Source organism: Pelophylax lessonae, assembly GCF_965119305.1.
Source record: "Pelophylax lessonae genome assembly, chromosome: 11".
Lineage (NCBI taxonomy): Eukaryota > Metazoa > Chordata > Amphibia > Anura > Ranidae > Pelophylax > Pelophylax lessonae.
In genome coordinates, this window is record NC_138778.1 from 119,328,769 (window position 1) to 119,353,957 (window position 25,189).

General features: G+C 43.1%; 1 protein-coding gene across 1 annotated transcript in view; it reads left to right on the forward strand.

Annotated features, from left to right (window-relative positions):
- The window catches only part of LOC309567407 (ATP-dependent RNA helicase DHX58-like), a gene marked incomplete at its 3' end in the record, with an annotated part of 89,245 nt that overhangs the window by 34,625 nt on the left and 29,431 nt on the right, over window positions 1-25,189 (forward strand). Inside the window, exons 7-10 of the mRNA XM_082272807.1 lie at window positions 611-802; window positions 7,970-8,226; window positions 10,049-10,198; window positions 24,803-24,964. Coding sequence (XP_082128933.1) covers window positions 611-802; window positions 7,970-8,226; window positions 10,049-10,198; window positions 24,803-24,964 — 761 coding nt within the window. The remainder of the gene's footprint in view (window positions 1-610; window positions 803-7,969; window positions 8,227-10,048; window positions 10,199-24,802; window positions 24,965-25,189) is intronic.

The following is a 25,189-nucleotide window of genomic DNA, read 5'->3' on the forward strand; positions in this document are numbered from 1 at the left end:
GGGATTCTGAGTGCACCAGTTTTAGTAAATCTACCCCAATTTTGTAACAATTGTTCATTATATTTTTTTTATTTGCTAAATTTGTTTTCCCACAAAAGTGTAGGTATCCGTTAATTCTCTGGCAACTTCTCTTCATAGCGTAGTCCTTAAAAGTGTTGTGACAATGCTGACAGTTCTCCTGCTACATGTCCATGATTTAGTCATACTTTATGTTATTAAATTATTTACACTATTTTCTCAATCAAGACTGCCAGATTTCAAAGAGAGGTTTCTGGGGGCCCCATGACCCCATGACATGAGTTACATCTCTAATCACAGGTATAGAAGAAAAGGTGAGAACAAAATAAATGTATTCCCTATATAGGAGAGGTGCCACCCACCAATCAGAAATAATCCAAAAAAGGACTGTGCATGTACTGCTTAGCATTTAGAGTATGTGAATTACAATTTCTCTATTGGGTAATAATTATTGAGTAATTACATGCTGTAACTGATCTGCATTTTTTCACTTAATAGCAACTTATGGCTAAGAATAGGAAAAATGTTATCGAATCGATGGTTTGTGAAAAGCCTTGGTGTTTATGAGCCTTTTGGTGGTCTTGTATTTCAGGAGCAGTGAAGGCGGACAGAAAGAAAAGGACGTGTGCTTTGCACCTTCGTAAATACAATGATGCCCTCTTTATCCATGACACGGTCAGAATGCAAGATGCTTATGAATTTCTGGACATGTTCTACATTGAAGAGAAGTTCATCAGGGCATCAGACGACCCCACTGATGTCTTTCTCTATCAGTTATTCAATGGTAAAGAGCATTAATGTATTTGTATGTTATTTATATTGTGTGATGTGTAAGTATTTTAACGCATCAGCCCAATTACGATCAGTTTTGGACAGACTTTAGTAGGTTTTATTACCTGCCAGCCACTCTCAAAGTCCCCCTCTCCTGCAAATTAAGTATGTGGTTTAAAGTTGAAGTTTATGAAGCGCTACCCCCACAGGAGCCGCTTGAATTTTTATGTGAGGGTCTCCCACTGATTAATCTGCAGCCAGTCACAGGGTATTGTGCACACACTCTTCCGCTTGTTGTCTCCAATACCCAGTCTAGGGGATGTGTTTTTGTTTGTTTTATTTGAAGAATTTGGATAGGAGAAGGGATTTAGTAGAATACTCCAAATTACCTATTCACAAGCGAGGACAGCTTTTTCAATAGAACTGTGTAGTAGACTGTGGGTAGAACTATGCAGCAGGCTGTACAAAAAAAAAGCAAAGTCCCTTTGAAGCAGAAGGAATTTAGTGGCCCTTGCTTCTTTAAGACACCAGCCAGTGTCTCCCTTAGCTTAAACCCAGTATGCTGAAACCCAGTATGCTGACTTCTAGCACCAAAAGGGGGATTTAGCAACACAATTCTCTAGGTTCGGTTTAGGGGGTCTTTTCTCACAAGGCCCTGGCTGCAGGTCACTTTTCTCCGTGATACCAGACAGGATCCATGGACATCCTCCCTCAGTCAGCTTTTTTTTCAGCTTCAATGTTTCAGGGCCACAGATCACCTACCTGAGGCCACATGGCACCCAGAGAGTATGTGCTCATCAAATATAAATACAGACACCCAGCATGCCTTGGGGCACCTCCCCTTCTAATTGGCTAGGGCTGTATGGATATTCATGCTCTCATCTGCATTGTTCCACCCACTGTCTAGCACATTCCATAGCTACAAGACCAGTATGAAACTTCAAGACAGCATGAGCAGCACCAAAGCACACTAAGCAGATTCTGCTAAATAATCGCAGCCTCTGTTAAGCAGACAGCACATACTTTGACCTACTGTCTATCTGTTAGGCAGAGAAACCAAACACTATAATACACTCACACTAGCACCTACCTAGGAGGGGGCTACATCTAGCACATATTTTTTTCTGGTATACAGAACTATACACCAGGAGTGTCCACTCTTTTGACCTTCCTGGACCACATTGGAAGAAAAGGAATTGTTTTGGGTCATACATAGAATATAGACTAGCAATAAGGATAGCTGATGAGCATAAAAAGTTGGACAGATCACAAATGAATGATCACAGATATAGATATTGTAGATATATAGAGATTTTGAGTCTTTTCAGTTGTTGATATAGACAGGGCTTTTTTTCACAGAAAATAGATGCAGGAACTCAACTACAACCCCCCAAAACCCCCTCAACCGCTACACACACCCTCCAAACTGCATCAAATACTGGGTGTTGTCAATTATCACTAACAGTGGGAGGGCCTTAAAGGGGCATTAAATACCAGGAGTGCACTACATACAACAGTTTCTTTGAATGAGTGGTAGAATCCTGTCATTCAGGTACTCTACCATCCATTTACAGAACAGGATGCATTGTGGGGTTGTAGTAAGATGAGTTTTTTGAATGGCATAGAGAGCAGAAAGGGCGAAGGCGGCCAGCTCAACTTTTTGTGTAGCAGAGGCTGGAGTTACCTTTTACAGTGGGGGAAGGCAGTCACTGAGGATGGTACAGAAAGGGGGGAATAGAAGGGAACATTTTTAGCACAAGCCGCCACCTGCAAGTAATGAAGCGGTTGACACCAACATTCTCTGTAGCAGAGGCTGCAGTATAGCGGTAATAGACAGCAACTGAGGACAGTCCTCATGTACACTGCTGCTTATAAACAGACGTTTAGGAGCAGTTGGGCGGTGAGATTGCTTCTCTTTTCAGACACTCAGCAAAGGGGTCTCACAACCCTATTCCTGATTGGCTGGGAGGGGAGTCAGTGTGACAATAGCGAATATTTATTTGCTATTGTCACACAACTGGGTGGGCTCTGTGCCCCAAGCCCACCCTTTTCTGAAGCCTATTAAAGCCTCTGGCTCCAATTATGTGCTTCAAAAAATAAATAAAAATCACCTATTGGAATCCATGCGTCCGGCGCCCTGCATGTAGATTAGGGGGCCTGGCGCATGGATAGGGGGGGCGGCGCCCCTGCTCCCTCAATGGACGGGCTGCCCCTGCATGTAAACCAAGACGTCCAAAGTCGTTTAGAGGCAGTTGAACTTAGTGGCATTTTTTTTAAAGCAAAAAAATTTGTTCTGACAGAAGTTTATTGGCATTTGAAACACCAAATGCTTGTAACAGCGCGAAAACGCGTCTAAACGCAGTAACTCTTGTTTGTAAGTTTTTCGTTTAAAGGTGTTTTAAATGGGGATACATTTCTGACCATTTTACAATGTAAAAACTCTTCTAAATGCAAACGCCGCTAAATGCGCATAAACGTGGCAAAACTGATGTTTTTAAGCGTCGGTTACTAGCTGTCAAGTTCCAGTGTTCAGGAGAGGTTTTCAAATGTCCCGTGTACATGAAGCCTAACTGTGGCTGTGGGAAACACAACATTATGCAAACTAAAATGTATGGTGTTGTATCCCAAAAAAAATTGTATACTAAATTATAGTTTTCACCTGAAGTTTATGAACAGGAACACTAGAAACTGGTTTGACTGGAATAAGTGCCTTCCAATACCACAAGCCAAAGAATACATGCTTTAGTCTCGGTTCACACAAATACGATGCGAGAACCCTGCAAATCCACTGCGGGTTCCCAGATCACATTCAACTCACAGGCAGTTCACACTGCCATATGCAAATCGCTGGGGGTGTCAATACAAAGTTAACGACACCCCCAGATCAGTTTGCATAGCGCAGTGCATACTGTTAGTTCAGACATGAATCAGATCGCATAGGTGTGAACACCCAAGCAATTTGATTCTGGTGCGGACCCAAAAAAGGGTCCTGTGCAAGTTGTGTCCGAATCCGATGCAAATTCATCCATACAATCTGTATGGCTGAATTTGCATCGCACAAACATTGCATGTGATTTGCAGAGCAGTGCGCTGTGAATCACATGCGATGCCTGTCATCCCATGTGTGTGAACCGGCCCTCAGCCTACAAAACCCCTCAGTGTGCCTTAAAGGGAAGGTACTGCAGCTAGTTAATCGCATTTAAATGGACTTGAACGAGTAGGGAAATGTCTTTAATATTACAGAATAAGTACCTACTGTAGTTTTAATAAAGCTGGCCATAGACAGATTGAAATTCGATCAGGACGAGGCCATTTCTATTCCACCATATGATTGCCTTCTGTCAAAGGGATATGCTGGAAAAAGGAGGGGATGGCGCGTGGGGGGAAACTATTCCGCCCACCTTGTTTGTGTGTATGGAGGAATCAGTTAGATTTGTGTCATTTAGCCCACTGGCTGAGTGAAAACAAACTACTCACCTTTATGGCCAGCTTAAATGTCAGGAGCCTCACAGGCAGTTATCTTAATCCAATCACAATGGAATGCGTTAAGTTTCAAGGAACATGTTGATTGTCCAGGAACATGACAGAAAATACCATGAAGTCTGGGGTGGGTGTTATTTACTCTAGTTACCCGGGTGGAAGTCAAAATGCCTGGGTACAAATATCAAAGGAGAAGTATAGCCAAAGCTATTTTGGCTATACTTCTGTAGAGCACAGGAATGCAGTTTGTTCTGCACTTCTATGACCCCTTTTTAGCCGAAAGTAGGCTAAAGTTTGCTGTTGGCTTATGTCGCTGAGCCAGTTCAGGCTCTGAAAATATCCTGACCATGTGGTTGGGATCCACCCAGAACCCTGGATCAGCACCTGGCTCAGCCTCTGCTCCAGTGAGTGCTGGAGGAGCAGAGAGCCAGAGACTAACAGGCTCAGAGAGGAAGGGAGAACTGAGCGATCAGTAGTGTTTAATTGCTCAGTTCTCAGGCAGCTGCAGAGCTGGTGGGGGGCAGATGCAGCAGATGCAGGTAAGGCTCCATGTACACGGGATGTTGTTAAAAGTCCCTTTGAATGCTGGAATTTTTAGGACGTTTGAAACGTCCGTTCGGTCGCGTTTGTACCCGCGTTTAGCGGGCGTTTACGGGCGTTTGCGTTTAGAAGCGTTCCTAGAGGTCAAAAAAATGATTCCCCTTTAAAATGGAAAAACACGAACGCTAAACGCAGGTCATCGCGTTCAGACGCGTTTGGACGCATTCAGACGCGTTTGGACGCGTTTGTGCGTTTGAAAGGCCGGGAAACACACGTTTCGAACGCAAATAATTGCGTTCTAAAAAAAGTCCCTGAACGCAACTGCCTGCAAATGACTGTAAACGACCTGGTGTACATGGACAGATAAGATAACATAGAGGTGGGTTCAGGGGCTTCTGAAAAAAACACCCAACTGCTCCTAAACGGCCATTTCCAGCGTCCCGTGTACATGGACCCTTAGTGTAAATGTTTTACTTTACTTGTTCATACTTCTCTTTTAACCACTTAAGCCCCGGAAGATTTTACCCCCTTCCTGACTAGGCCCCATTTTGCGATAAGGCACTGCGTGACTTTAATGGACAATTGTGCGGTCGTGCGACGCTGTACCTAAACTAATTTGACGTCCTTTTTTTCCCACAAACAGAGCTTTCTTTTGGTGGTATTTGATCACCTCTGTGATTTTTTGATCATGCGCTATAAACAAAAAAAGAGCGACAATTTTGCAAAAATAACAATATTTTTCACATTTTTTTATATGAAATTCCCAAAAAAATGTAATTTTTTTTAACATTTTAGGCCAATTTGTTTTCTGCTACATATGTTTGGTAAAAAAAATCGCAATAAGCGTATTTTGATTGTTTTGCGCAAAAGTTATTGCGTTTACTAACTAAGGGAAAGATTTTTGTCATTTTTATTGTTTGTTTTTTTTTTAACGAGTAATGGCGGCGATCTGTGATTTTTTTTTGTGGGACTGCGACATTGCGGCGGACAGATCGGACCCTTGACTGACATTTCTGACACTACAGTAATCAGTGCTATACATATGCACTGTTACTGTAAAAATGACACTGGCAGGGAAGGGGTTTACTTTATTGGAGATGCAGGGGTTAAATGTGTCCCTAGGGGCATGCTTCTAACTGTTATGGGATGTGGCTGTTTGTGTAACTACAGAGATATACGATCCTACATAGCAGGACTGTATGATCTCTGCACTTATGCCTCGTACACACGTAACGATTATCGGCCGACCGATCGTCCGACTTTTGTCCAGAGTGGTGTTTTGTTGGTTGGAATGTGCCTAGACTGCACACAAATTTTCTCGGCCAACAAAAATCTATTTTATTTATTATTAAACAATTCTAACCCCATTAATAATGTGCATCTCCTCGTGAAAATGTCCCCTTGACTTGTGTAGACTGCTGAGTCTGCAGATGTTGCTGACTACAGGGGAGGGGCTACAATTGTAGTGTCTAAACACCTATACTCAGGCCATATAGATAAATAATTCTATGCTGTTATATAGTATACTACGGCAGGCCATACACAGTGCAAATTTCTTACCTGCAACCACGTGACACATAGACAGTGTTGACAGGGGAATAAGCAATTGTCTTCTCCCAGGGGTGGTGGTGGTGTGGGGGGGGGGGGGGGGGGCAGGCGGACTATAATCATAAGAGAATCCGGCAGGCTGGTTGTACCCAAATTGATAGGTCAATCAGCTTGGTACATTTAGCCTGCCCATTATTGGTTTGAATCGCGGCCGATTCCTGCTGAACTGCCCAAGATTCGAACCCTGTATGGTAGGCCTTAGGCCAATCAAAATTCACTGCTTCTTACTTACTACATCCAATGGGTTTAGGTAAAGAATTATAGAAGCAAAGCTTCCCAAGAGGTTTGACAAACTAACAGGTTATTAAAAAAAACACTAAACTCAGTCTAGCCTCTTATCGTCCGGGCCATAGCCGAAAGATTGCTACAACGCGGACCTTAATTGCCGGGAGGGTGTCTATGTATGTCCTCCAGTGCATGAGCTGCCTGCGCGCTCCCTGCGGAGTAAGGGGCTGGTCCCGACCCCTTATCACATGATCAGCTGTCAGCCAATGACAGCTGATCACGTGATGTAAACAGCAGCCGGCGATCACCTTTTTTTTTTTCTCTTTACACTATGAGTGTTAGGAGAAAAAAAAAAGATGACTGCAACTGCTGTCAGAGGGACATCGGTCCAGAAGAGGAGAGGAGCATCTGTGCCCATCAGTGCCACTTACCAATGCCCACCAGTGCCACCTACCAGTGCAGGTCAGTGTCACCTATCAATGCCCACCAGTGCCACCTATCAGTGCCCACCAGTGCCACCTAACAGTGTCCACCAGTGCCACCCATTAGTGCCAATCAGTGCCCCATCATCAGTGCTGCCTATCAGTGTCATCTACCAGTGCCTATCATTGTCCACCAGTGCCCATCAGTGCCATCTATCAGTGCCACCCATTAGTGCTCTTCCGTGCAACCTATCAGTGCCCTTCAGTGCCACCCATCAGTGCCCATAGGTGCCACCCATCAGTGCCACCTATCAGTGCCCACCAGTGCTGTTTTATCAGTGCCCATCAGTGCTGCCTTATCAGTGCCCATCAGTGTCGCCTATCAGTGCCTATCAGTGCCCATTAATGCACCTTATCAGTTCCTATCAGGGCCCATCAGTGCCGCCTCATCAGCGCACATCAATGAAAGAGAAAAATTACCTGTTTGCAAAATTTTATAACAAACTATAAAAACTTTTTTTTTTCTTTCAAAATTTTCTGTCATTTTTTGTTTGTTCCGCAAAAAAATAAAAAAACCCAGTAGTGATTAAATACCACCAAAAGAAAGCTCTATTTGTTTGAAAAAACTTATTAAAGTTTAATTTGGGTACAGTGTTGCATGACCGCGCAATTGTCATTCAAAGTGCGATAGCGCTGAAAGCTGAGAATTGGCCTGGGCAGGAAGGGGGTTTAAGTGCCCAGTAGGCAAGTGGCTAGATTTACCCTGTCATTATGTTTATAACGTATTTATTCACATTTTTTATTTAAGATGTATAAAGGATTTAGATAATTTTTTTTTTTTGCAACTTTTCTTGGCTCATTGGCTTTATTCATTTCTTGGCACTTATTTATTTTTGCTTTTACAGATAACAGTGACCACCTGCTAGAATTGAGCAAAGACCAGAACAATGAAAATCCCAAGCTAAAGAGGCTTGAAGAGATTCTCAAGGAGCAGTTCCAGTCATCACTGGGTTCCCGTGGGATCATCTTCACTCGCACTCGGCAAAGTACCCACTCTCTGCATAAGTGGATCACTAGCAATTCCACTCTCAAAGATCTGAATATAAAGAGTGCAGCACTAACTGGAGCTGGCTTCAGCAATCAGACCAAGCACATGACACAGGTATTGAAGTATTTATGTCTACTAGCAGAAACTGACTGCATTGTTCCCTTAAGGCTGGCCATACACTATACAATTTTCTTATTCAATTTCCTTTAGATTTACCTATAACTATGTAGAGCAAGGGCCTGCCTGACTGCATACAAATTGAAAGTGTTTAGGTTTGACCCTATATTACATGGTTTTGGTAAATCTAAAGGAAAGTTGAACAAGAAAATTGTATAGTGTATGGCCAGCCTAACATGACAATCACAGGACAAAAAAAAAAAATAATGTTGGCAGTCCCTGGTAACTGTAGGCTGGATACACACTATACAATATTCTTTAGATTTTTTCCTTTAGATTTACCAAAACTATATAATAGGAGGTCAAATCTAAACACTTTCAATTTGTATGCAATCAGGCAGGCCCTTATGCCTCGTACACACGCAACGATTATCGGCCGACCAGTGTTGTTGTGTTGGTTGAAATGTGCTCTAAGCTGCACACAAATTTTCTCGGCCAACAAAAACCAACTTCAGAAGTGATGTCATGTGCTGGTTAACTTTCCGTGTGTTTTTTCTTCTCTGAGCATGCCCAGTCTTGCTCATCAGATTTTTGTCTGCCGAAATCTGTACTGACTGACGGAAAATCGGCCGTTGTGTTGACGGCCCACACAAACTTTATAGCATGCACACCAGATTTTGTTCGGCCGAAAAGTCGGAGTCGGTTGTCGGAAGCATCATACTAACAAGCTGAAAATCAGCCGATCGGACGTTGGCCGAAAATTCACGGCCAACAATCGTTGCGTGTGTACGAGGCATAACACTACATAGTTGAAGGTAAATCGAAAAAGGAAATCTAACAACCACAGTTGTATAGTGTGTATCCAGCTTAAGGGGCACAGGACTGAGACATTGCCTTGGTCCAAAAAAGACATGGGTCTATTTGTAAAAACACATTAATTGAAATTTGTGCAATATGTGTACATCATTTGATCTTCAGCTTCATCTAATAGCCACAATGCAGTATTTTCCTGAACTACCCCAATTTAGAAAATACAGCATTATGGCCACTTGATGGAGCTAGTGATCACAGGAAGTAAACCAATTATGGTGAATATTCATGACAGCTGTGTGCTTAAAGTGATTCTAAAATAAATGTTTTAAAATAACAAATATGTTATACTTACCTGCTCTGTGCAATGGTTTTGCATAGAGCAGCCCCGATCCTCTTCTTTTTGGGTCCCCCGCCGGCAGTCCAGGCTCCTCCCTCTGCCAAGTTCCCCAAATAGCAAGCCTCTTGCTATGGGGGCACTTGAGCAGGCTCACTCCCGAGCTGCACTCTGTGTGTTCATTGACACACAGTGCGGCTCAGTCACGCTCTCTCCTTATTGGCTCACTGCCTGTGATTGACAGCAGCAGGAGTCAAAGGTTCCCACTGCTGTGTGAGCCAGTAAGGAGAGGGAGACCCAGAAAAACTACTTCTCTCATGCAGGTCGCGTGATCAAGATGGGGCTCAAGTAAGCATGGGGGGTGGGGGAGGGGGGGTAGCTGCATGCATACGTTTTTTACCTTAATGCAAAGAATGCATTAGGGTAAAAAACCTTGAGCCTTTAAAACTATTTTATGACATTCGCACAGAATATTTTATATAAACAGACCTATTGAACATGGCATCGTCATAGTAATTCGATCATCATGCTAATGTGTTATTCCAGCGTCTTCATGCTGATATTGCTTTGCATTTGAAACACTTTAACTCCTAAGGTAATCCTAGGGTTAAATCAATTTCAAAAAGGCCTTTGGGTAAAGTAATAATTCATATTCATTATCTGTGTTCACAGAATGAGCAACAGGAAGTCATTGAAAATTTTCGTAAAGGCTCGCTAAACCTGCTTATTTCGACCAGCGTTGCGGAGGAGGGCCTTGATATCCCAGAATGTAATATTGTTGTGCGGTATGGTCTTATGACTAACGAAATATCAATGGTGCAGGTAAGATTTTGCTGCAGCAGGTTAGATGTAATAAATGATGAATCTCTAGAATATGTTCAAGAAAAAGCATGCAAACTCAAATCAAATAAGTTTGTAAAAATTGAAAAATGTCAAGTTTTAATTTAACATCCTTAATATAATAATAAATAAATAATCTCTTAGTCGCTGCTTAAAGAGGTTGTAAACTCTGTTAATTTTTTTTTTTTTTTACAAGCTGAAAGAGAAACACATAATGAGCTAGTATGCATCGCATACTAGCTCATTATGAAATACTTACCTTAGAACGAGCCCCCGCCGTGCCGTCCGCTCACCTCTATGACGGGCGACATGTCCAGTCGCCTGTCTTCCGGGATCGCGGCATCCGGCCATCTGATTGGCCCGAGCCGCGGTGACGTCACTCCTGCTCACGCGCGCGGGAGCCGACGGTCACAGCACGAGACGCTGGTGCCGTTCCTTCAGAGCGCATGCTCCAGTGACGTCACTGGCTGCATGTAAGGTAAATATCTCCTAAACAGTACATGTTTAGGAGATATTTACAGTACCTATAGGTAAGCCTTATCATAGGCTTACCTATAGGTAAAAGTGTCAGAGGAGGGTTTACTTCCTCTTTAAAGGGTAACTCGACTTTCGTGGGAAAAAAATCAGCAAATAAAAAAAAAAACAATATAGCGTAAACAATTTAGACACAAATCATATTGTGAATAAGTGTTATGAAAAAATCACCGTTCCTTTTCAATCTGCAGCTGCTGTAATTTTATGAAAATGCAATATATATGGCAACCTGGAGGCGTTCTGTACACAGAATGTATACTGACCACACCCCAGAAACATCATTTCCTGCTTGTGTGATTGGCTCACCAATTTTCCCAGAAGTCTGCCTAAGATACAAGTCAGATTTCTGGCATCCCCTGCAACAAAAATGTCCTTTTTGGTGAGATACTCTCTAAGGAACACGCCTAAAGGGATGCATGCCCAGCAGACTTCCTCATTTGAGCCCTGTAGCTTCCACAGCTGATAGATAATTATGAAACCACTTCCATTTGACCCACTCAGCACAGAGGAACAAACAATGATTTCTTCAAAATAACAAATGGTAGTTTAACAAAGTTTGATAAAATCCTTGTAATATACATAGATCACCCAGAGGGGAATGTTTTTTTTTTCCCAACAAAAGTGAAATTATGCTTTAAATCATTTTTAAACAATTCACTGAAACAGAAAACAGAAAAAAACAAAACAAAGAAATTGATCTATTTTGCCATGTTTAACCACTTGCCGACTGCCCCACACAGATATACTGTGGCAGGGCGGCTCGGCTACGCATATTCACGTACATATATACGTGATTATGTGCACGCGGTCTCGGCGGCGCTCCTGCTGTGGTTAGACACAGCAGGAGTCAGACTGCGGGAGGAGCAGGCTCAATTGCTGCCTGCCTCACGCGATCTTCAGAGACACTGACAGAAGAGCCGCCTGCCTATGTAAACAAAGCAGGCGGCTCTTCTGTCACACAGGCACAGAGAGATCATGTGTCTCAGCTAAGCTGAAATACTGATCTCTCTTTACCTGTCACAGAGCCCCCCCCCCCCACCAGTCAGTAAGCAAAAATAGGCATACATTTAACCCTTTGATCACCCCCAGTATTAACCCCTTCCCTGCCAGTGTCATTTATACAGTAACAGTGCATATAATTTACACTGATTACTGTATTAGAGTCACTGGTCCCCAAAAAGTGTCAAATATGTCAGTTAGGGGTCCGATCTGTCAGCAGCAATCTTGCAGTCCCACTAATAATCCCAGATCGCTGCCATTACTAATAAAAACAAAAAATAAATAAAAAGTCCAAAAATCTATCCCGGAGTTTGTAAACACTATAACTTCTGCGCAAACCTATTAAAATACGCTTTTTGGGATTTTTTTTTACCAAAAATATGTAGCAGAATACAAATTGGCCTAAACTGATAAAAAATTTTGATTTTTTTTTAAAAAAAATTATTGGGAATTTTTTATAGCAGAAAGTAGAAAAAATATTGTTTTTTTCAAAATTGTCGCTCCTTTTTTTGTTTATAGCGTAAAATCTAACAACCGTAGAGGTGATCAAATACCACCAAAAGAAAGCTCTATTTGTGGGGAAAAAAAGACATCAATTGTATTTGGGTACAGCGTCGCACAACCGCGCAACTTTCCGTTAATGTAATGCAGTGCCGAATCACAAAAAATGGCCTGGTCATTAAGGGGACAAATCCTTCCGGAGCTATAGTGGTTAATCAGATATTCTTACAGGCCCAAATGTTATAATTATTAGTTAAAGTTTACTGTTGAAAACCACCCATTTTCTACAATCATTTTGAGGACCTTTCATGGTAACAAATGTTGTATTGAATACAATCATAAGAGCTGTAATAAACTTTTTACCTTAGGGCTCTTTCACACTTGTAATCCGTCAAACGGACTCCGTTTTTCTCAGCGGGGGATCGATCCGCCGATCCCCCGATGAGCAGAAGGATGACAGCTGTGTCTCTGCGCTGTGTGCGGAGACACAGCTGTCAGTTCCTCATGCATCTCTATGGGGGAAATCGGATGGGAACTGACCGTTGGTCCGTTCTCATCCGATCCCATCCGATCCGCTGAACGGATGGAAAATAGGGTTTCCATCCGTCCAGATTTGACGGATTGGATCGGGTCGGATGTCATCGGACATGTTTCCGCTGCCATCCGATGCCCCATAGGAATGCATGGGGGGACCGTTCAGATCCGCCAAAAAAACGAACAGGCGGATCTGAACGGTCCGCCTGTGTGAAAGGGGCCTAAAGGTCACTGAAGAGGACATTGATTTGGGATTGATTTGCTAAAACTGGAGAGTGCAAAATCAGGTGCAGCTCTTTTTTAGTCAAAGCTTAATTGAACAAGTTTAACTACTTGCTACCCGCCTGCCGTCAAATGACGGCAAAGCAGTGCAGCTATTATTCTGGGACGAAATCCTATGATGGTGCACCAGAACAGCCTCTCTCGCGCGCCCCCGGGGGCGCGTGGAGCGGCGATCGTGGCCGTGCCATGTTGCTAGGACATGGCGCGACCCTGATCTCGGTACAGAGTCAATGACATGACTCTTTATGTGATCGGCTGTGTCCAATCACAGCCGGTCACATGTAAATGAGGAAGTGCCGTTATTCGGCTCTCCTCGCCTCACACTGTCAGAGTGTGAGGTGAGGAGAGCCGATCAGCGGCTTCTCCTCATAGGGGAGAAAAGTACAAGTAATCAGGACACTGATTATCAGTGCCTTGATTACACAAAATGTAAATAAAGTGCCAATTACTGCCCGCCATCAGTGCCCGCCATCAGTGCCCACAATCAGTGCCCACAATCAGTGCCCATAGTGCTGCCAGTCAGTGCCGATCAGTGCCTGCTCATCTAGGCACTGATGGGCACTGACTGGCAGCACCATGGGCACTGATTGTGGGCACTAATGGTGCTGCCCATCAGTGTTCATCAGTGCTGGCCGTCAGTGCTCATCAGTGGCACCCGTCAGTGTCCATCAGTGCCACCCATCAGTGTCCATCAGTGCCGCCTCTCAGTGCCCATCAGTGCCGTCTCTCAGTGCCTCTCAGGGCCCATCAGTGCCGCCTATCAGTGCTTATCAGTGCCACCTATCAGTGCTCATCAGTGCCGCCTATCAGTGCCACCTATCATTGCCTATTAGTGCGGAATAGTAGTACCTCCTCATCAGTGCCCATAAGTGCCACCTCATCAGTGCCCATAAGTGCCACCTCATCAGTGCCCATCAGTGCAGCCTATCAGTGTCCATCAGTGCTGCCTCATCAGCGCACATCAGTGAAGGAGAAAAATTATTTATTTTTAAAATTTACTCACAGAAAATAAGAAAAACTTTTTTTTTCAAAATTTTCTGTCTATTTTGTTTTTTTTAGTAAGAAATAAAAAACCCAGCAGTGATTAAATACCACCAAAAGAAAGCTCTATTTGTGTGAAAACAATTATAAAAACTTCATATGGGTACAGTGTAGCATGACCGCGCAATTGTCATTCAAAGTGTGAGAGCGCTGAAAACTGAAAATTGGCCTGGGCAGGAAGGGGGTGAAAGTGCACTGTAGGCAAGTGGTTAAGTTAGAAGCTGATGCGCTACCATGCACAGCTGCACTAGTGTTAGTAAATCAACCTCACAGCCTTGATTTGAGGTTAGAAGAAAGGAGGATAAACCTTTGATTGTGCAAAGGGTTCTTTACTGTTGGAGCAGTATAAATGTGCAACTGCCTCCCCCCAGGAAGAGGTACTTGCTGTGTCGACAGCAAGCTACTGTCCAAACAGGAATGCAATTTTTACAGGGGTGGTCGGGGTTTACAATAAAGGTGGGTTGGGTTAGGTTGGGCTTGCAGAAAACCTGGGCTGTAGCCTTCTGCATATCTGCATGTGAATTCTAGTATCAAAGGGTTACTGCAGCTATATATACCTAAATGAAATACAGAAAATCGTTTAGTGCTGTAAAATCATAAATAATCCATCAAATGAATAATCATTATTCCAAGAGCTCAATCGCAAGTGCAGCAACCTGTGCTGCCCATTGCCTGGTTTAACCCTGAAAATGCAGATCCACCACACAGCAACTGCCTGCATTGTACGCAGTTACAGGGTGATTGTGGTGTGACCCTATTCACTTGAATGGGTTGTGTTCGGTGATGGTACTGGGCACCAAATGCAACATGCCATTTCATTTTTACAGTCGCATGTGTACAGCCTTGAACAGCTGCATGTCGTTGTTTAGGTTGGTGGTCAGGAGGCCGTAAAACTGTGGCACAACCCCCTGCTTTTGCCACCTCCGAGTCCTAAGGGGTCTGGTTATCATTGTTTTCACCATAGACCCAATTTTTTTTATAAAAGATTAATTTAAAAAAAAGGATGAATCTTGAAAAAAAAGATAAATGAACCCCCTAAAACTAAAATGTAACACCTAAAAACCCTAATGTGTAATCCATAAAGTCCTCTCAGAGAAATAAACACTGTTAGCTTTAACAACTTCTGGACCAGAAGGATTTTCCCCCTTAATGACAGGCCATACTTTGCAATTCGGCACTGCGTTAATTTAACGGACAATTGCGCGGTCGTGCGACGCTGTACCTAAATAAAATTGATGTCCTTTTTTCCCACAAATAGAGCTTTCTTTTGGTGGTATTTGATCACCTGTGCGATTTTTAATTTTGCCCTATAAACAAAAAAGAGCGACAATTTAAAAAAAAAAAAAAAAACAATATTTTTCACATTTTGCTATATAACATTTAAAAAAAAAAATTAAAAATCAAACTTTTTTAACATTTTAGGCCAATTTGTTTTCTGCTACATATTTTTGGTAAAAGAAAATCACAATAAGCGTATTTTGATTGGTTTGCGCAAAAGTTATCGTGTCTACTAACTATGGGAAAGATTTATGTCATTTTTATTGTTTTTTTTTATTTATTTATTTTTACTAATAATGGCGGCGATCTGCGATTTTTTTGTGGGACTGCAGTGGACTGATTGGGCTCCTAACTGACATTTTTGAAACTTTTGGGGGTACCAGTGACATTACTACAGTAATCAGTGCTAAAAATATGCACTGTTACCGTAATAATGACATTGGCAGGGAAGGGGTTAACATTGTGGGTGATCAAGGGGTTAAATGTAAGCCTAGGGGAGTGATTCTAACTGTAGAGGGGGGGCGTGGCTTGTGAAATGACCATAGAGACCTGTGATCCTATATAGAAGGATCACATGGGCTCTGTGATCATTCCAGGGAGAAGAACGGTCAGCTGTGTTTACAACAGCTGCCCGTCCTCTCTTAGCGGGGAACGATCGCGGGTGTCAGGCGCCAATCAGAGCCGCCTTCCTCTTGCATCGGCTTCCCCACTGATGAGCGGGGGCAGGAGTGTGTCGCGGCTGACGTGAACCTTCGGCGGTTCGTGCAGGAGCGGTCGTAAAGTGGTTAAGTTGTATTGTTTTTTATTTTGTTGGTTTTAGCAAAACAATGACAGTATACTAGTGTTTATTGATATGGTAGCAGTGGGGAAAAAACAGGAAGTCTAAGGCCCCGTTCACATAGCAGCGACGCTACTTCCCGGGGCGACCTCTGAGGTCACGGCGCGCTGCTCGCCCCGCGACCTCGGAGCGGCCGGCACGGACTTCATAACATTGAAGTCTATGACGGTCGCTCCGGGTCGCCCCAAAGAAGCTCCGGACCCTTTTTCTAAGTCGGAGCGACTTGTGTCGCTCTTATTAGAACGGGTCCGCAGCTTCCCTATGGAAGGCGACCTACGGCGACCTGTGAGGCGACCAGGTCGCCTCACAGGTTGCCCCAGTGTGAACGGGGACTAAGGGTCTGCATAGACGAGTTTGGACTTGTGTCGATGGTGTCGGTTTGACAACAGTTTTAGACACTTTTGAGACCATTCAGAAATTATTAAGGAGAATTTACTAAAACTGGAGCAGATAAAATCTGAAGCAGTTGTGCATAACAAGCAATTTGTTTCTGGGGTTGGTTTCAGACGCACTGCGGTGAAAAAAGGTAGTGCATGTCCTAATTTGTTAATACACACCACCGCAAAAAAAATAGGATATGAGGCCTTGTCTTTGTGTTGGAACTGCACTGGACAGGCATGCCACCCTAAAATGCCTGGTGTAGATAAACCCTGAGGCCCCTTTCACACGGTTGGCCTGATCAGGTCCTCTATCAATTTTTTAGCCAGAATGGACCATAAGGTCCATGCATTCCTAAAGACAGGTGGGTGTAAACAGACTTCTGTTCAAAATACTTTAAAAAGGTGGATACGTCATGGGCCATGCCCCCTTGGACTTTTGCTCCATAGTCTGATTGGCTGGAGTGCACACCAGCTGGACCCAGACATCTCATCACCCGATCGCATCATGCACTCTATCCTGAATAGTAGCAGATAGTGTTATCATGCACTGCACAGCTCCAAATACAGAGGTACAAGTGCCTGAAAACTGGGGATCGCAGCTCCATAGACTGTTTTTCCATTTGCAGCACCCAGCATACAGGCATAGGAGTTAGATACTTGCTACAGCAGCAGTAGATGAGGGCCCTTCTTAATTTTAATAGCAGCATTCCTGCTTAGTATGGTTTATCCAGACTGGCCAACACTAGAAGAGCTCTGCTAATTCACATATAATTTGGTCATATCAGCTGTCCCGTCAAGCATTTATATAGCTTGGACTTGTACATGTGGACTGGGTGATTCCCAGGGAGACCGAATTTTCTGAACTCTGTTGGCGACAAAGACATGGAATCTTCGAGCTTCGTTATTTATGTATCCTAGGACAACTCGTGAGTCTGGCCAAAAGTATTCTTCATCTATTTTTAACTCTAATTCTTCTCTCAGAAACTTGCTTACTGATGCTGAAACAACAGCTGCTGTCAGTTCAAGTCTTGGTATTGTCTGAATACTGGTAGGTGCGACTCTGGTCTTTCCCATAACCAGGACACAGTGTATTTTTCCTTCTCCTATCACTCTGATGTAGGAGCACTGACCATAACCATAACTACTGGCGTCTGAAAAGTGAGTATTTTCTTGTACTCTCCTAAATCATGAGGTACAAAACATCTGGGTATCCGAACTTCTCTTAAATTCTGCAAGTCTCTTATCCAAGCCTCCCACCTTGGCCTCAAATCTTCAGGTATGGGTTCATCCCATCCCAACTTCCGTCTGCATAATTCTTGTATTATTTCTTTTGCTTTGAGGATCACTGGGCCAAGAATCCCAATGGATCATATATAGAAGCCACTGTGGAAAGAATGGTACGTCTAGTTGCAACTTTCTCTTCAAAGGATACTTCAAAGAAGAACTCATCATTCTCTACATTCCATCCCAATCCAAGTACATTTTGAACTGGAAGATGATCATAATTGAGATCTACATCCTTCATTGTTGATGCACGTTCAGAGTCACTGATGGATTCCAGTACCTCTCTGTTGTTTGAGATGAATTTATGAAGGCGCGGATTTCCTCTTGCGCATAACTCTTGGCTTTCTTTTACTAGTTTGATTGCAGATTCTGTGGACTCTAGACTTATAAGACCATCATCTACATAGAAGTTTTTCTTAAGAAAATTTGCTGCTGATGGGCAATCCTCTTCATTTTTGTTGGCCAGGTACTTCATACCATAATTGGCGCAACCTGGAGACGATGCTGCTCCAAACAAGTGTACTTTCATTCTGTATTCTGCTGGCTCTGTATCTGTATCTCCGTCCTCCCACCATAGAAACCTCAGGAAGTCTCTATCTTCATTCTTCACATGAAACTGGTGGAACATCTTTTCAACGTCACACATGACCGCTACGGGATACTTTCTGAATCTACAGAGTACTCCAGGCAGAGTGTTTGTAAGGTCTGGTTCTTTTAGTAGATGATCGTTCAATGCAACACCATCATACTTTGCTGAGCAATCAAACACTACTCTAATCTTATCTGGTTTCTTTGGGTGGTAAACACCTTGATGTGGGATGTACCACACTTCTCCTTCTTTAGGTTGGTTATTCACCTTCTCTGCATGTCCTTCTTCAAGGATGCCTTCCATGAATTTAAAATAATCTTGCTTGAATTTGGGATCTCTTCCCATCTTTTTCTTCAGGCATTTCAATCTTGCTAGGGCAAGATTTCTGTTATTGGGCAGACAAGGTCGTTCTCTAAAGGGTAAGGGCATTTCAAGATAACCTTGTTGATTCTGCTGAATACTTTCTTCTAGAGTGTGTAAGAACTTTATGTCTTCTTGAGATACACTCTTTTCTTCAGAACTTATGTCTGCAAAGTCAGACTCAAGGATCTTGATTACTTTTGCTGAACTTACAGTTGGTAACTTTTGGACGGATATTCGATGACACAATCCTGTCACCTGTCTTGAGTTTGCAATCTGCTGTTTTCCTCCAACAACACCCCATCCTAGATCAGTTTGAACAGTGTAGGGTTCACCCTTTCCTCCTGTGATTACCTCTCGTGGTACCAAAGCTTCGGGACAATCATAGCCTATCAACAGTCCAACACCAAACTCCTTCAGCGGGGACATTTCATGTGATATGACAGATAGGTGTTCCCATTTATTTTTCGCAGGTAGGTATGCGATCTCGATCTAGAGGTATATCGTCTTTCGTATAGGCTGGAGGTAGATTTAATGTGAGGTTTGAATGAAGTCCTCTAACTCTCAATCCTTTGACTCTTTGACTGTTCACTAATGTATCTCTCCCCATCATTGTGGTGAGTTTGAGCTTCACTGGTTCTGTAGCCACTTGTAATTTCTTGCAGATTTCTTGATCAATGAAGGTAACATCGCTTTGGGCATCCAATAGTGCATAGGCATATACCTTCTTATTCCTCCTTTTAGGATTTGAAATGCACACTGGTACAACCATTGATGTGCCGTTGCTTTCTCCTTCCCTTACTCTGCAAGAGAATACTGATACTTTCTTTTCTTCCTCAGCATCTTTAGGTATTGAGGATTCATCCTTCTTTGGACGTTCTTCATGTAATGGGGTAGGATGGCGTCCTTTGCAAACACTGCATGTGGCCCTTTTCTTACACTCCTTAGTAATATGGCCTTTCCTTAGGCATCCAAAACACAGTTAATTATCAAGTACAAATTTTTTCTTTTCATTTCAGGACTTCTCTTTCAATTGTTGGCACTTGTGTATGGAGTGGTTCTCTCCACAGAACATACACTTAAAGGTAGTCTGAGGATTTGTCAGTTCTGTCTCTCTACTGATCCCAGTAGTGACTTTGAACTTGCTCTCGTAGGTATCTAGACCTTTAGTTGCTGTGTTGGTTGCAAAGCTAGCTGCTCTTGAACGTCTTATATCTCTCGCAGGCCTTTCTTCTAAGGATTTTAAGGCATAAGATGCTGTTACTGGGTTACATGCTATTCGTGCTTCCTTATTGACAAACTCAGAGAACTTTTCAAAACTTGGGAAGTCCTTATTTAGATCTAACTGTTCAGTCACATAGCGATTCCACCTAGAAGCCACTCCTTCAGGTAGTTTAGCTAGCATCCTGTGGTTTTCCAGATAGTCGTTCAGTACTTCTAGTCCTCGTACATGTGGGATGGCATTGCTGCATGCTTGCAGGAAGTCACCATACTCTTGGAGTTTGAAATGTTCTTTAGGACCTATCTTAGGCCAGTTATTCAATTTCTCCCTAAAGGCTCTTTGTACTAAGATAGGATGACCATATCTTGCATTTAACTTTTCCCAAGCTTGTTTGTAGGCTTCTTCGTCTGTTCTATAGAAGTTACCTTCAAGAGCTTTCTTTGCTTCTCCACCAACATATTTCTGAAGGTAGAATAACTTGTCAACTGGCCTGGAACAATAGTGCTCAATGATCATTTCAAAACTCGCCTTCCACTCTATGAACTTCAGTATGTCTCCTGAAAATACAGCAGGTTCTGGAACGGGCAGTCTTGCTGGGACTGTTCTCTGTCGTCTTGCTGGGACAATAGTTGCAACATTTTCCTGATCATTGCAGTGACATCTAGGAATAGGATCATCTAGTTTTATTTTCTCACCTAGTTCTGAATTAGGTAAGTCTCTCTCTTTGTCTTTCTGAGCAGGTATAGAAGGGCACTGACTTTTTTCTTCACTACGTACTGGTGATTTCCTTTCATTCTCCTGGGCGTATGAAAGGAAGTAGGAGTCTGCATCTTCACTTAGTACAGATTTGGACTTATGATTACTATTTATGTCCTCTTCGTGTACTCTTAGTCTGGCTTCTATAATCTTGACTTCTTTCAGCCTCTCCAGACTTTCCATTTGATGGCGCTGTGCCTCCATTTCAGCTTCCATTTGATGGCGCTGTGCCTCCATTTTAGCTTCCATTTCAGCTTTTCGTAGGCGCTGCGTCTCAATGGCAGATTCCATCTCAATTTCTGCTTTCTTGACAGCAAGTTGTTCGACCAGTTCCTTTCTTTTGGCTATTAAGGTACTTGAGGACTCCGATATGTTACTGGCACTTCTGCTAGTGAAGGAAGTCCCACTTGAGATTGTGGTTCCCCCTAAGGACCTAGCATAGTCTCTCATAAAGAGCTCGTTCATTTTCTTTCGTGCCTTAACTTCATCATAGTTAGCTTCAGATGATAGTTTTCTCATGAGCTTTACTAAATCTTTAGTGACTGCAGTACATGTGTCCATGTTCCTTACAATATCCTGGGAAGGGGTCGTGGATGACCGCAGGTTGACATATGCTGCCATGAGCTCTGATTCAGATTCTTCTATCATCTCTATAATATCACTAAAGTTTCCTTTTATACTTTCTTGCTTTAGCTCTCTACGAACACCTATAATGTATAATTTCCACTTATCATACATTCTGGTGAACTTTTTTCCTTTTAATGCTGCTTTTTGCTCCAAATTTTCCAGCATCTTTGCGGTGGGTTTTCTGATACGTTCTGAACGTCTTAGTTCGTCTGGTTGGGATATATTTGTTTGGGGCAAGACTAATGCTGCATCTGACTCTTCTACCTCAGACAGGTTCACTTGCTCTTCACTTTCTAACTTATCTATCTTTGTATCCTCTAACAGTGGCATAGCAATACTAGACTTAGACATTTTTACTCTAAATGCTATAACACTCAATATGAATATTAGGAAGACTTTCACTTTAAATGCAATAGCAATAGGTACAGGCAATAAAAATGACTTTCACTTTAAATGCAATAGCAATAGGTGCAGGCAGTAAAACTGACATTCACTTTAAATACTTTAGAGTCCGTGTACTACAACTGCCCCTTGTTTTGTACTTACAGTCCTTTTATTCCTGAACACGAAAATGTCTCTTTCTTGTCAAGCCTATTGCAATGATAAGTAATAAAGGAAAGTTCTGACCTTATTCTGAAGAGCAGGATACTGCGATCTGTAGGTTGCTGGAACAAATATCAGTCTTAAAGGAGACTTGTCTTTTCTTGATCTGATGCTCTATGCAGACTTGCGATGCTTTGCGCTGACTTGCGATGCTCTGCGCTGACTTGTGATGCTCTGCTCTGACTTGCGATGCTCTGCTCTGCTCTGACTTGCGATGCTCTGCGCTGACTTACGATGCTTTGTGCTGCAGGCTTTGGGCCTAGTGGCGGGAAACTAGCTGGCTGCAGTACGTGGTCTCTCCGTGGGTAGCGGTGCAGGCACTCTAGCTCTGGACTTTGGCCTCCCACCATGCTTCTCTTTCTCTCTCTAGGAATCGCAGGAGGGTTGGCACTCTTTCTGTGTCTATCTTGCCTTTGCCGTTCTGCCACTTTAAGAGTCGGCTGCAGTTTGACTAAAACCACATGTTATGGCCTCTATGTAGCTCCGCTGCTCAAATGCGCTCTTTACTCTGCAAGTTGAGGAGCACTATTACTTTGCCCTCAAAGGGCTAAAATAGTTCCACTGTGGCAGGCGCAGCACTACAAAGTGCCTTATGCGCTGTGGCTTTAGAAGAATTGGATCTCTCTGACTTCAGTCTAACCAAACTGTCTGTTACTCTATAAATTCCTCCAATACCGTTCTATGGAAAGCAGAAGGTTTAAAGAGCACACCAAACGCTTAAGATATCTTCTTTATTAACTTCAACTTTTCTTCATAGATAACAGTGACACTTTTGCAGCAGACAGTCCATGTACAACATGTGCTGAATACAGTATAACAAATGGTGGATATATTTCTCTCTGTATTGCTGTTTGCTGTTTGAGTTTGTTTGCTTGGGTTTGTTTGCTTGGGTTTGTTTGCTTGGGTTTGAATTCGATATAACTTTTGAAGTTTGATAGTTTGTTTGTTTGATTTCGTGTTCGAGTTTGGTGGAACTACAAGTGAACACATAACTAGTTCAGTATACAGCTCTAATCAAATTACTAACAATAGGAACATGTATAACTGTTAATTACCTATTTTTGGCCACTTGCTTCCATAAAACTGCTCTGTGGATCTGTGTGTCTATTCAGTTCTCTTCTGTATTGGAAAATGAGAAGGCTGGCTGAAGCATGAGACTTCAGAGAAAGAAAATGGGTGTAAGGCTGGCTGTGATTGGCCAAGACTGTTGCTGAGTGTGAGATTGGCTGTGATTGGCCACAAACTCCTTATGGGTAATAAAGTTTAACTCTGTGCTTTCTGGTTTCAACTCTGCTGTGTCTGAGCTTATCTTACATGCATACAAATGAATCTTACAGGCATATTTTTCCTTTGCTTCTGTGAACACAACATACAACTGTTATGTGACATCCAAACATGAAATCACAGTAAATAACTCTGCTTTTGTCTCTCACATATAAACATATGCACTGTATTGAGGTTATTAACAGGTCTAGCTGTATATGCATGTAGGTCATATTAGCAACCTAGGACAGGTTCTAGCTGGCCAGCTACAGAGGCACCTAATTTTACCACAAAAAAGTGGGAAAACGTATTGACCCGAGTATAAGCCTAGGGTGGGAAACGCAGCAGCTACTGGGCCCAACTGGACCACCACAAGACACAAAACAGGGGCTGCGGGCATGGTACAGGAGATGGTTCAGGCATGGTACAGGAGATGGCACAGGTCATGGTGCATGCATGGCACAGGTCATGGTACAGGCATGGCACAGGTCATGATACAGGCATGGTACAGGTGATGGTACAGGCATGGTACAGGCATGGCACAGGTGATGGTACAGGCATGGTACAGGCATGGCACAGATGATGGTATAGGCATGGCACAGGTCATGGCAAAGGCATGGCACAGGTCATGGTACAGGAGATGGTATAGGCATGGCATAGGTGATGGTACAGGCATGGCACAGGTGATGGTATAGGCATTCCACAGTAGGTACAGGCATGGCACAGTAGGTATAGGCATGGCACAGTAGGTACAGGCATGGCACAGGTGATGGTACAGGCATGGCACAGGTGATGGTATAGGCATGGCACAGGTGATGGTACAGGCATGGCATAGATGATGGTATAGGCATGGCACAGGTGATGGTAAAGGCATGGCACAGGTGATGGTACAGGCATGGCACAGATGATGGTATAGGCATGGCACAGGTGATGGTAAAGGCATGGCACAGGTCATGGTACAGGAGATGGTATAGGCATGGCATAGGTGATGGTATAGGCATTCCACAGTAGGTACAGGCATGGCACAGTAGGTATAGGCATGGCACAGTAGGTATAGGCATGGCACAGTAGGTACAGGCATGGCACAGTAGGTACAGGCATGGCACAGGAGATGCAGTGCTGCGGGCATAGTACAGGAGAATGCCCAACTTACCTGTTGGTGAGGCGCCTTCGATTTAAAAATGGCGCCGTACACGTTTGGCTATTCCCAGGGTCAACTATTACAGGAAAACTTGAAATTTTAATATAACTAATTATTGTCTGGATCTACGGAGTATTTGGTAAACCTTTACACTGAAAGTAACCCATGCTTAGGCATTTTTACACCATGTGCTCAGTCTGCAGTGGCCCACACAGGATGGGAATACAGGAACAGAAGATTCATGTTTTTTTCTCTAATAGTCAACAGAAATAGGCAATATCACTGTTAGAAAACGGAGTTGCTGAGCCTGCAAATTATACATTCTGGGCATAATACTACTGTGCCTTTCTTTAGGCTAGAGGCAGAGCTCGGGCTGAGGACAGTTGTTATTCATTTCTGGCCAAATCTGGAGGAAAGGAGAGCCAAAGAGAGAGGACCAATGAATTCTTGGAGGATCTGATGAAAAGGGCTATTGAGCATGTGCAAAATATACCAGAGAATGAATATAATGAAAAGGTGAGTGATGATACCAGAAATCAGTGTTTCTGTCATTTTCTATTCCAATCCAACAAAAAAATACCTTGCATGTAGTGGGGGAGCAATGGAATGCTACTGAACACTATTTTATGTGGCTTTGGTAAGACTGACTCGACATCTATACGAGCAGATTATCCCAGTCTTTCATAGAAAGGTAGCAGAGTCTGAAATAAAGAATAGGGGGGAAGAGCTGCCACCATTTCT